Source organism: Setaria viridis, chromosome 2, assembly GCF_005286985.2.
Source record: "Setaria viridis chromosome 2, Setaria_viridis_v4.0, whole genome shotgun sequence".
NCBI classification, from domain to species: domain Eukaryota; kingdom Viridiplantae; phylum Streptophyta; class Magnoliopsida; order Poales; family Poaceae; genus Setaria; species Setaria viridis.
This window is the reverse complement of record NC_048264.2, coordinates 10159316-10171569: the sequence shown is the minus strand read 5'-3', so window position 1 is coordinate 10171569 and position 12254 is coordinate 10159316. Positions and strand designations below refer to the sequence as shown.

Here is a 12254-nt window from a genome sequence, read left to right as displayed (position 1 = left end):
GAGATCCTATCTTTGTTTGATAGGGCCTCCGGGTTGGCGGCTAATTACTCCAAGAGTCAAGCCTTTCCAATCCATTAATTGTTTGGAGGAGCAGGTTCTCCTCACTGAGATGCTAACGTGTCAGGTCGCGGATTTCCCCTGCACATACCTGGGGGTCCCCCTCTCCATCCATCATCTACCAAAGGTAGCCATGCAACCACTCGTGGATAAGGTCGCCAAGCACCTACCAGCCTGGAAGGGTAGGATGCTTAACAGAAGTGGTCGCTTAATCCTCACCAAAACGATGCTCAGTGCCATCCCCATCCCCATCTCTATGGCTATTGAGATCGCGCCTTGGGCCATCAAGGCTATTGACACTCTTATCAGAGGTTTTCTCTGGTGCGAGATAGAGGTAACCTCGGGCGGCAAGTGCGCGGTCGCTTATATCAATGTTTGCTGCTCCAAGGAGTAGGGGGGATTCCCAATCTGTAGCTCATGGGATTAGCCCTCCGGATGCGTTGGTTGTGGTTGGCACGTACGGATGATGATAAGACTTGATCGGGCTTCACCTTTAAGGAGAAAATGACTACCAAGGCATTCTTCAAGGACTGTTCAAGTGGGTGATGGCGCTAGCGCTCTATTCTGGATGGATAGATGGATCAATGGTTGCTCCATCAAAATGTTGGTCCCAGATCTCTGTGCGGTGGTCCCGACATGAGTAAGAAACACCCGTACTGTCAGGGATGCTATTCAAGGTTGACGTTGGGTTCTTGATGTTTCTCAGGCCCGAAGGTTTAGGTCGTTGTCCAATATCTACGAATTTGGAACCTACTAAGGAATCAAAGCCTTCGTCAAGTTTCGGACAAGTTCATTTGGAAGTGGTCGCCATCAGGTCTCTTCTCCTTTGCTTCGGCTTATCGTGCTCTCTTTCTGGGACAGACGCCTATGATGGGAGCTGGGAAATGTCATTTCTTTGGTTGGCTTGTGCTCCATGGTTGTTGTTGGACTTCTAACCAGCTACGTCATTATGGTTTGAGTGATAGAGATGAATGTGTGCTGTGTGCCCAAGAGGTCGAAATGATGGACCACCTACTCACGGGTTATGTACACAGCCATGAGATATGGTTTCATGTCCTCAGGTTCTTTGGTCTTCAGTGGCTCATGCCACAGGTCGAGGCTCCTTTCGCCGAATGGTGGATCCAAGTAAGGAGGGTTGCTAAAACTCAACAGAAAGACTTTGATTCCTTGGTTTGGCTGCTCTGGAAGGAATAGAACAGATGGGTGCACGAGCAGGGGGTGCTGCAACCTGTGGCCTGGCACCGGTAATATTGGAGGAAGCGAGGACTTTAGGTCGGTTTGGCTTCATAGGACTTTGCTTGTTGATGCGCCTTAGAATACCTTAGGTTGTGGTGTTTGCTTTTGAGGGCTGTTGTTTGCATCCTCGGATAATGTTTTTGTTTTTGTGTGGTCGTCTGTCCTTGTTGTATATAATTAAACTTCTCTTCTTCTTAATGAAAAACGTGCTTGCATGTCTTAAAAAAATATCTGAAGAATGGCCATTGACTAAGAAAAAAATGATAGAGATCTTTTTTACTTGAAAATTGTTTTGAGAAATATCTTAAACTGGAGTTGATATGAAAGGTGAAAACTGCGGTGCAAAAACAAAAAGTGGTGCTACAGCTTCGAGCACCTACTTAGTATAGTGGTATGTATGGACGTTTAGTTATCACTTATCACACCTTATGCAAAGAAAGGAAAACTATAATAGTTAGGTCAAATTCGCTTTGCTAGATTTCACCTAAAAAGTATTCAGAAAGATTCTACATCTATTGAGACACAATTATAATAGGTAGTACTAATTTTTTTTCAAAGGTTGTCACTAGTAGAGAAATGACTTTCCATCCACCCCCTTTTGTCCCGGTTTAAAGTTGGCCCGGGACAAAAGGTTCACCAACCGGGACTAAAACTCGGTCACTGGTGGGGGGCTCACCAACCGGGACCTTTTATCCCGGTTGCAAAGGCTAGTGGGAAAAAAAGACTCTGAGAGGCCTTTTATCCCGGTTTGAAACACCAATCGGGATAAAAGACCCCCCCTTTTATCCCGGTTGGTAACACCAACCGAGATAAAAGGGTCAAGAGCCTTTTATCCCGGTTGGTGATAAAAGGGGGTCATTTATCCCGGTTGGTGTTTCAAACCGGGATAAAAGTGCCCCCAACGAGGTGACTGGAAAGTGACTGGAAAGGAATTAAATCGGGAGGACCCTTTTATCCCGGTTGGAAACACCAACCGGGATAAAAGGGGGTCTTTTATCCCGGTTGGTGTTTCCAACCGGGATAAAAGGGTCCCCCACGAGTTAATACAAAAGGATAGTATCCCCTACATAGTCAGATGTGGTGTGTAGGTGGGATGGCAAGGAAGCTACGCGCGAGGCTGGAGGTTGTGGGTTCGAATCCCACGAACCGCGCACGCGCATATTTCGCGTGAAAAATCGCGTGACTTGCGACTTGCGCGTGTGGGGGGGCCTCCTGGGAGCTCGGGAATTTTTGGTTTATCCCGGATGCATTTCCGAGATCTTTGCACCCTACCAACCGGGATAATAGGTGAGTTCTCCACCAGTGTGTAAGAGACTTATAATACTGTCTAAAACATTTTTCACCGTGAAGTTGCTTAACGAAAAATACAATCAAAGCATATACATGTGAGGCTTTTTTTTTAAAAAAAATTGCTCCTAAAAAAGAGCAAAAATGGTATAATCAGATTATAATCTGGATGCTCTGTTTTGAATTTCTCCAGAACCTGTTAAGTTTTAAATTAATTTGTCAGCACAATGACATCATCAGTTTTTGTTTTTGTGTATTCACATGCTTGCTTGGAGCTAGAGGGACTGAGGGAGAGACGTAAAGAAAGTTTTGCTTTTGGAAAGGAGCTAGGTGCATACAGATATATAGCTTTGATGCCATTAATATTAGACGGTACAGAAAGTATACATGCCACAATGCTTTCCCAAATTGAATCCATATTATCAGTATTTGGAGTAATTTTTATACCGAAACAAATTTTACATTGGAATTAGAAAGTGCTTGACGAATTAATTGAAGTGCTTACGATTTTTCCGCCACACTAACTTCAACTCGGCTTTTTACCCACCTTTGCACACATTCTAACTCAAAACTGTCTGTATTCTGGTCATATTGTAGACATCAAATAGTCAACTTACCAACTCAATCCGTATCAAAGTGTTCATAAAGTTGTAAGTGAGTTTATCAAATTTAGTAAGGAAGCTATATACATTCTGAATCATTTTTGTGCCACAAAATTAAGTTGCTTTCAAGAAAATATCATCCAAATATGCTCAAGTGTGTTCTTATTTGAAGCAATTGTCAAAAGAAACATGTTGTGTGATCGGACTCTAATTTGGACGGTCAATTTAAAGTTGTGGCCTTTTTAAGTTTAAAAAAGTTGATGCAAAAGGATGATATCAACTATATATGTTGTCTTCTTCTATCTCATGCATGTTGTCTGGAAAAGCTTTCTTCTCCAATCACATGCATGCAGTTAACTTCGTTTGTAAATGAGTGGATTACCATAATCAAATTTAGATGACCCAAGCTTGGGCCTTGGTAGGCAACCGTTGTTGAAGCAGGTAATTATTATTGGTAGCCATGGATTCAACTCCCACATGGCGGCCCGGGTTCCCCGCTCCTCTCCCAAACTTTGTCCTCCATCCTAGGTGCTAAACATAGCCTCTATTTCCTCATTTGTGTTTGCATTGACTGGCTCCTTTTCCTCCCAAAAACATTGTTCTCCATTACCTCCTCTGCTTGCCTTGCTATCACCTTCATCTCCCCTAGGACACCTCTATCCTAGGTGCGCTTTTCTGTTGATCTGTCAGGTAATTAACTGCTGCTGCTTGCTTGATGATCTCGATGCTGAGTCCGGCTGGCTGTGTTTGGTGACTGGCCATCTTTGTGTGATCCACCCTGCCTCCTCCGTTTGCATCCAATAATTTGGTCGTCACCTCGCCAATGGTGATCGCTGGTTGTGGGGGTCAATATTAGATCGCTGGTTCAGATAGGCATCGTGCATGCATTTGATAAATTCTGCTATCTCTGAAGATTAATTTCCTGTCAGAGCAAACCACGGCACCTGGCGATTTGGTCACCATTATTTAATTTTTGTTTGAAAAAACAAGGACTTTATACCTATTTTACTTGTTTGCCATTGCATTTGTTTTTTTTCTTGTTATATTTATTTCAGTCTCAGATAATCTGGACTCTCTGTCTTAAACATGCTTTTAATTTTTTAGAAGTGGTTTACAACAAAAATGGGAAGGGCTAGAGACTTGGTAAATGGGTACAGAGCTACTGTGGCTGTGTTTTGAAACTGTGGATCAATGTGAATCATGGTTATCATTCCATTTTGGATATCAAAGATAATACCTGGCATTTTGGACAAGTTTTCTGAAACAATTTTGAAAAGTTTGATAATAGTGGATTTTTGGTAATATTTTAGTTGGGAAGTGTTGAAATAACATGTGTATATTTATCTATAAAATGCATTCTTAATATCAAATGGCTTTAGTTGATTTAATAAGTGTAGAGAAGAGCAGCAAAAACTACGTTTTGTGTACCATCATGTTGTTTGATTTGTCAGAATTTGTGCCAAGAAGGTTTTGTTTTTTCTACTTATATTTAAGCACTATATGCTAAATCGCAATTGTCTAAGTGACCTGCGGACAGAAATTCTTCCTCTATATTCATACCGGATTTTAGCACATGATGGTTCTTTGGTGTGATAGATAGTCAGTTTTTTTTTTCAGTCTATTGCTTTTAAACTATGGTATATTTTGATGGTAGCCATTTTCATTTCCCTCACGTATAGTAGAACGCTTTCATTTAAGTTCGTGCCTTTTTGTTTGATGTCTTTATTGTACATTATTAAGACGGAAACATATTATATGGCTAGTATGCACACATCTTGGGCACAAAATATGTGTTTTTTCCTATTTTAAATTTAATGACATTGTTTAGTGTGAAATTTGATGATGGAATCTGATATGTCAACTTTTTTTTTTTATCTGTATCGAAGGATGTCATCCTCGGACAGTCCAAAAGTGACAGAAAGGAAAGTCGACAAAGACCATGATGGAGACAATGATGACGAAAAGGGAGGTTTCTTTGACAAGGTTAAGGATTTCATCCAAGATGTTGGTGAAAAGATCGAAGAAGTGGTAGGCTTCGGAAAGCCTACTGCTGATGTTACTGGAATTCACATACCCCACGTCAGCCTGGAAAAGATAGAGCTTATTGTTGATGTTTTAATTGCGAACCCGAACCCTGTCCCCATCCCTCTTGTCGACATTGAATACTTGATTGAAAGTGAAGAAAGAAAGCTCGTGTCTGGAACAATTCCTGATGCTGGGACCATACATGCTCATGGTTCAGAGACTGTTAAAATTCCCTTTTTACTCATTTATGATGACATCAGGAGCACATACAAGGAAATCAAGCCTGGAAGCATCATTCCTTACAAAGTCAAAGTAGTTCTTCACATAGATATCCCTGTTATTGGAAGGATTTCTATACCATTAGATAAAAATGGCGAGATTCCAGTGCCATACAAGCCAGATGTTAACATTGATAAGATCAAGTTTGAACAGTTCTCTTTTGAAGAATCAACTGCAACCCTCCATTTGAATCTGGACAACAAAAACGATTTTGACTTGGGTCTGAATGCAATGGATTATGAAGTGTGGCTCGCTGACGTGAGCATTGCTTCTGCTGAGCTCAAAGAATCTACAAATATTAAGAAACAGGAAATAACAACTATGAACTTACCAATCAGTTTCAGGCCTAAGGATTTCGGATCAGCTATGTGGGATATGATTAGGGGAAAGGGCACCGGTTACACCATAAAGGGACACATTGATGTCAATACTCCTTTTGGACACATGAAAATACCAATAAGCAAAGAGGGGGGAACAACTCGTCTTAAGAAGGGAGATGACGATGACGACGATGACAAGGTATCTGTTATCTGAAATTTTGGTATGCCAGCTAATTATCGCTCATCATTAGATGCTGATCACTTACTATGCTAGACTGAAACTTTGTCATTTTTGTGGATAAATATTTCATAAATATAACTATAGATTCAGAAGGATTCCATAAGCTCCAAATTCTTGCATTTTATTTTATTTAAATGGTTTTCATCACTTTTTTACTTTTGAATTAACTGTAACAAAATACCAGCACTCTCCACAGAGCTGTAAAGTGAATCCATGTAGCTATAATCTTACCTCAGGGGCTTTTACCTTTTCTTTTGAGTAAGCTTATCACCGATTGGGAGAGTACGATGAGTAGAACTGCACATTTCCTTTTCCCACTAAGCTCAGTGCTATTCTCCCATCTGCCACAAAAAAATTGCCCATCTCTTCGTAGTGTTTCATAACAGTTCATAGTTCTCTTTTGTCATTACAATCAAGTCAGCACATCTTGAGAAAATGATACTACCCTTACACTTTTAGTACTACTAAAAAAAGTCAGTTCAACTATAGGGCTGCAAGACAATCTCCAGTCGCATGTGCAAAAGAATAGCTGCTATGGTTAGTCAAAAAGGGCAATATGGTATTTCAAGAAAATTAGCAGACAAGCAGACAAACATTGGTCCATGTCCATTGACTGGATGGTAATGGCACAATAAGACAATTGCAGTAGTGTAAACAATAAGACATGGTAATGAGGAAACTTTCTCAAAATTTAAGAACAGGTTTCATTGAGGGATATAAGACAACATAGTATTGGTCAATTTAATTCAATTATAATAGTTACATTGCAAAGCTTATCATGGTTCCATCGATTTAAATTAATTATTTCATTTGCTTCATATTAATTTGATTTAATAAACAGTTGCACATCTGTTTGAAGTATCATCTTCTACCATAACTCCATAAGTTAATGTGAATTAATATGGTTTGGTGACCAAGACTATAGAAAAATGGCTTTATCATCTCATCTCTAGCTTGATACTTTCTTGGTTCACTGTAACGTAAAGCCTTCTTGTATACGACTATGTGACGTTCCATTCTTTCTGGAAATACGAATCCCTTATGCGAAGTTTTCTTCTTACTCTGGTGTAAATTTTTTATATATGATTTTTGCAGGACTAGAAATGAGGAAAATATTTTTTCTGAAGCGGAGAAATAAACAAGAAATATTTCCCTGCATGTGTACAATGCTATTCAAGTGATCATTTCATCTTATAATATCTCCAGTTAGGTTGTGTTATATATCCACTCTTTGTCATAAATATTCTTCCTCTGTACTCCTGATCATGTAATTCTTCTCTTCAGAGTGCTTTCTTTTTGTATTATCATAATTTGAAATTAAGGAAATCAAAGATGTTCAATGAGCCAAGGGTACATGATGTTTCTCACGTGGAATGTAGTGTAGTCCGAAGTATGGATATCCATACAGTAATTGAAAAGCTAGGTTCCTGCATAGCATGTCATAAGTTAAACTTACAGTAATCTTTGATGACTGAAAAACCATGACACAAACAATATTTCATTGTGGTTCCTAAAAAAATCCAAAACAATTGTAGACAGATGCATAAGGTTCTAACTACAAATCATTTCAAGATGAGTTCAGTCGCATTTCAGTTTGTAAAAAAGGATAATATTTCTTTGAACAGTACAAATACTATTGCATATAGCAAGCACATTCGCAATACTAGAGCCTCTTTTTTGCAGAAATATAATGCTTGCAAGTTGCAATGTAACTACCAATACCGTACCTCTACCAGATACAACCAAATATTTCCAGTCTTTCATATCTTGATGGGTGATTTCAAGTGCTCTTCGATGCGGCAAAGGGACCTGTGGTGACGCACGGATGTGGTTGCCAATTAAGTTGGTGGTACCGGAGCTAGCAACAACACTCATGCAGTGGTGGCACAAGGCACGTGTGATGCTCAAGGGCCCAAACCCCCTTTTCTCACCCTCTCACTACGGGAAACCTTAAATTTGCCGAGTGTATTTTTTTTGCTGAGTGTTTTTTTGCGAGCACTCGGCAAACAAGCTCTTTGCCGAGTGCCAAGCCAAAAACTCTCGGCAAAAAAAAAACACTCGGCAAATTGAGGCTTTGCCGAGTGTCAAATAAAAAACACTCGGCAAAGCCCCCTCTTTGCCGAGTGTCAAAAAAACACTCGGCAAAGAGGGTAGTTTGCCGAGTGTCAAAAAAAACACTCGGCAAATAGGGGGGTTTGCCTAGTGTTTTTTTTGACACTCGGCAAAAAAATAATTTTTTTTCCGCTTTTCGCCATGAAATTTTTTCTACTCCCCACATACAACATGTGGTACTCCATGTTAAAATTTGGTATATTTTTTGGATTTATTTGCTATATTTATTTAATTAATTGAATTTCAAGGAAATTTTTGGTATAAGTCAAATTTGAACCGCAAATGATTCAAATTATGGAACAAAATGAGTAGAAAAATAATATTCATATTATTCGGCCCTATTTGAGACCTGACTCATGAAATGACAAGAAATTTCGAACATCTTGTTCAGGAAACACGACCACGAACGTGTGGCAGTGGTATTTTTAAATTATAAAAAAACAAGCAAAGTCTGAAAATCATGAGATTTGTCATGATGTGATGATATCATAGGTGGAGGCTGTGGAAAAAAATTGAGAATGTTTTGCACATTTCGTCACATAGTTCGCGGCAGCCATTGGAGGTGGTGTATCGGTTGCTAAGGCGCAGCTTGGAAAGCTGTAGTCGGGCCGTGAACGTCGTCTCCATCGACCAATCGAGTTATCCCATGCCTCTCATCGAAAGATCGGGAATCAACCCTAGCGGGTTCATATCACCCCGCCCCGCCGCCCGCCGCCCGACGCCCGGCCGCCCGCCGCCCGACGCCCGGCCGCCCGCCGCCGCCCCCTTCGGATCTGGCCGCCGCCCCCCCCCCCCTTCTTCCCCTTCCCCGGCTCCCTCCCCTCCGGCTGGATCCGTGCCCCCTTCTTCCCCTCTGGCGCGGATCTGGCGGCCCCCATCTCTTTCCCCTCCGGATCTGGCGCGTGGTGGCGGGCGGTAGCGGCGGGCGGCAGTGGGCGTGGCGGCGGCAGCGGCGTGGCGGCATCGGCGTGGTGGCGGGGGGCGGCAGCGGCGTGGCGGCAGCGGCGGGCGGCAGCGGGCGTGGCGGTAGCGGGCGGCGTGGTGGCCGTGGCCGTGGATGGCCTGGGCGTGGCGGCGGCGGCCAGCTGGAGCTGCCCCCGGTGGCCGGGTATGTTTTTTTTATTTTTTCTGGAAATATTGTTTGCCGAGTGTTTTGTGCCACTCGGCACACCCTTTGCCGAGTGCCCGACCAAAGACACTCGGCAAAGTCAACTTTGCCGAGTAAAACTTTGCCGTGTGCTCGTCGCCGAGTGTTACACTCGGCAAACACGTTGCCGAGTGGTTTTAGGGTTTCGCCGAGTGCCTGGGGCACTCGGCAATTTGTAGCTTTCCCGTAGTGTCTACGAGTTGGAGATGGAAGTGTTCTTCTGCCGTCTTTTTTTGTCCACTGCCCATTGCGGTCTCATTCTCATTCCTCATCTTTTCAAGCCACTTGTTATCTTTATGCATTGCTCTATCTCTTTCACCGTGGTTCAATGGTCCTACTAGTGCCACTAGTGCTGGCTCCAGCAGCAAATGATCATAAATGATCCAATGGAGAAGTATCAACAGTTCATCAAAACACAGTACTTTTAAATTTTGTGCCAGCTGTCCTTACTGATTTGTAGGTGAAATATGCATTTCAATTGCGCCTGTGGAGTTAATTAGTTTTGTGAAGGATTTCCAATGTTTCTTTTTTTTTTGAAAAATAATCAGATGACCCTTTGCAAAAAGATCCGCTGTTCTATTATGAACTCTTGTCTCAGTAGATTTTTCAATCTAGAATTTGAAACTATGTGTTGCTGCTAAACCTATTTCAAGAATCTTCGAACTTGGTTTTGCCATGAGCATAGTATCTGGACAATCTGTGTGGTGTTTCACCATTCAAGCAAGCTTCCACCTTGATGATGTTTTACCCAGAATTGTTGGGAATTGGATTTGTAACATAAATGAAGCATGGTGGTCACTTTCGACAATGTAATACAGAGGAATCCCAATTTATTAATTTCTTTCTATTTTCAGTTCAATTCACTCCATAGCTGTATAGGAACCAAAGACTCAGATAGCACCGGTGCTATCGCCGCTGCAAGTGGTCAGCAATCCCTTCTCTCAATGTAAACACCTAGGGGCTATCAGAAAGGCGGATGCCACATAGTAGTCACAGGAATGCAGGATGTGACTAGGAGTACGTAGCATGTCCTTAGGCGCAAGTGGCTTTTTGGAGGCTGTATCAGTGAATTAAACACTGGTCAGGCCAGCCCGTGGAACTTGCCTGCACGTTTCAGCAGCTATCATTTCGTCTAGAAGGAGCGCCAGATAACTCTTGGCATAGCTCCAAGAAAACTGGAATTCCCACTCTTGGTATTTGATTCTTCCTTGATGTCTTCTATTCCCACATATTCCTCACATATTTAAAGGGTTTGTCAAATAGTCTAATTTGTTCTTGTGGATGCTAACGTATTCAGTAAAAGGAACAGTGCTGTGTCAAAATTTTGATGATGTAGTATATCATTTAACTGGAACATGGGGGCTCGAGGTGAAGACATATATATGCATCCCCTTCGCATTTATATAGGTGAAGGTTGATGGAACATTAAACTATTGCAGCATTTTTTGTGATAAAAACTTTTAACAACATGGCATTCAATATGTCAATATCTCACTTCATCTTGACTACAATATATGTTAGTGTACTCATTGAGTGCTTTGAGTTTTGTCACCTATATCTCAGCTGCATGAATTTAGTAAAGGCAACCGTAGAGGACTTGTACCTTGATCCTAGCACAATGCACTATTTTCTTCTCCTGAGGTCACTCCTGTTAAACTACTGTTTTACTACAATGCAATGGGCTAAAATTGCCGCGGCTGATTCTGATTTGTCACAGAAGCACAGCAACTGCATAATCAGTTGATCTTACTGTAGGAATTTATAGGAACAATGACATCACTAGATGACCAATTTACACTAGAACACCTAGACTAAGGATTAGAGCAGATGCATCACAGGGGACAAAAGTGGAGGTGCTTGATGACGACATGGGCACATGGCCAAGATCTGCGCCTGCTTGGTGTAGACTTGGCATAGATGTTGCGGTTCACATGCGCCGGTGTTGTCCGTAGTGGCAGCGTCGTCCTTCCCGTTGCTAACACTACGAGAGGAAAGTTGGTTCCATGATGTGCCGGCACCCCCCATTTTACTCAAAACCAATGATTCGTTTGTTCAAGCATCAGAAGGATTCATGGTAATGATATGCAGGCATTTTTTATGGTTGATTTAATTACTGATGATACAAGACCTGATGGATGCTATTTATGCCGAGGGTCACCTCTGTCTATCCAGATGTCTCCCACTCCTTGTGCTTGTGCTTCCGCAACCTCTTTTATGGTACATAATACTAGACTATACTAGTGTTCTAAAAGGATTAGTATAAAAACATCTGACGGTCAAGATTAATTGTATACTACTAAAATCTTCACATATGGTATAGGTAGTATACATTAGCAGTATATATGTAGTATAAAAATATCATGATAAAAGAACACAAATGATATCACTATAATTTTATTTTTGACACTAGCATAAAGTTTAAAAGACCATTCCATTTGAAACATCAAATTTCACAATGTAACAATTACTAAATTATATTATTAACAGTTAGATACCACTAAGTAATAATATTGTGTACCGTAAAAAAACTCTTCCTTCTCTTTTCTTTGCATTGGTTATTCTCCGTCTCCTGTTCTCGACGCTCCTATATTTTGTTTTGGTAAAGTAGACAAGTGTGGTTGTAGGCATTAAGGTTGTTGATCTACTTGTTCACACTCTGGTTGCACGCGTATTTTTTATGGTAATCAAGCAGTACCGTTTTTACGCTCGCTTGGACTATAATAACTGATACTATGACATGGGTATGGTGTCTGATTAGAGTGTGCAGGGTTCCTCGAGGTCATGTCCTTAGTGCTGTTTTCCTGTAAGAGTCTTTTTTTTAACCCCAATATCCCCTGCCCTAGCACAAAGTGGGGTGACGTTGTTTTGTAATTTGAGCCTTGTTTTCCTCTCTAAAGATGCGCAGCTCTCTTGCGTGTTATAGAAAAGCCAACAGAGGGAGCATCTTA

At 41.4% G+C, this 12254-nt stretch overlaps 1 protein-coding gene across 1 annotated transcript; it reads left to right on the top strand.

The window, feature by feature from the left end:
* The first annotated feature begins 5069 nt into the window (after positions 1–5069).
* Positions 5070–6100, top strand: LOC117842114 (uncharacterized). The gene has a single exon (XM_034722469.2). It carries the CDS (start codon positions 5070–5072, stop codon positions 6018–6020), a length of 951 nt encoding a protein of 316 aa, XP_034578360.2. The 3' UTR covers positions 6021–6100.
* Positions 6101–12254: the final 6154 nt, after the last annotated feature.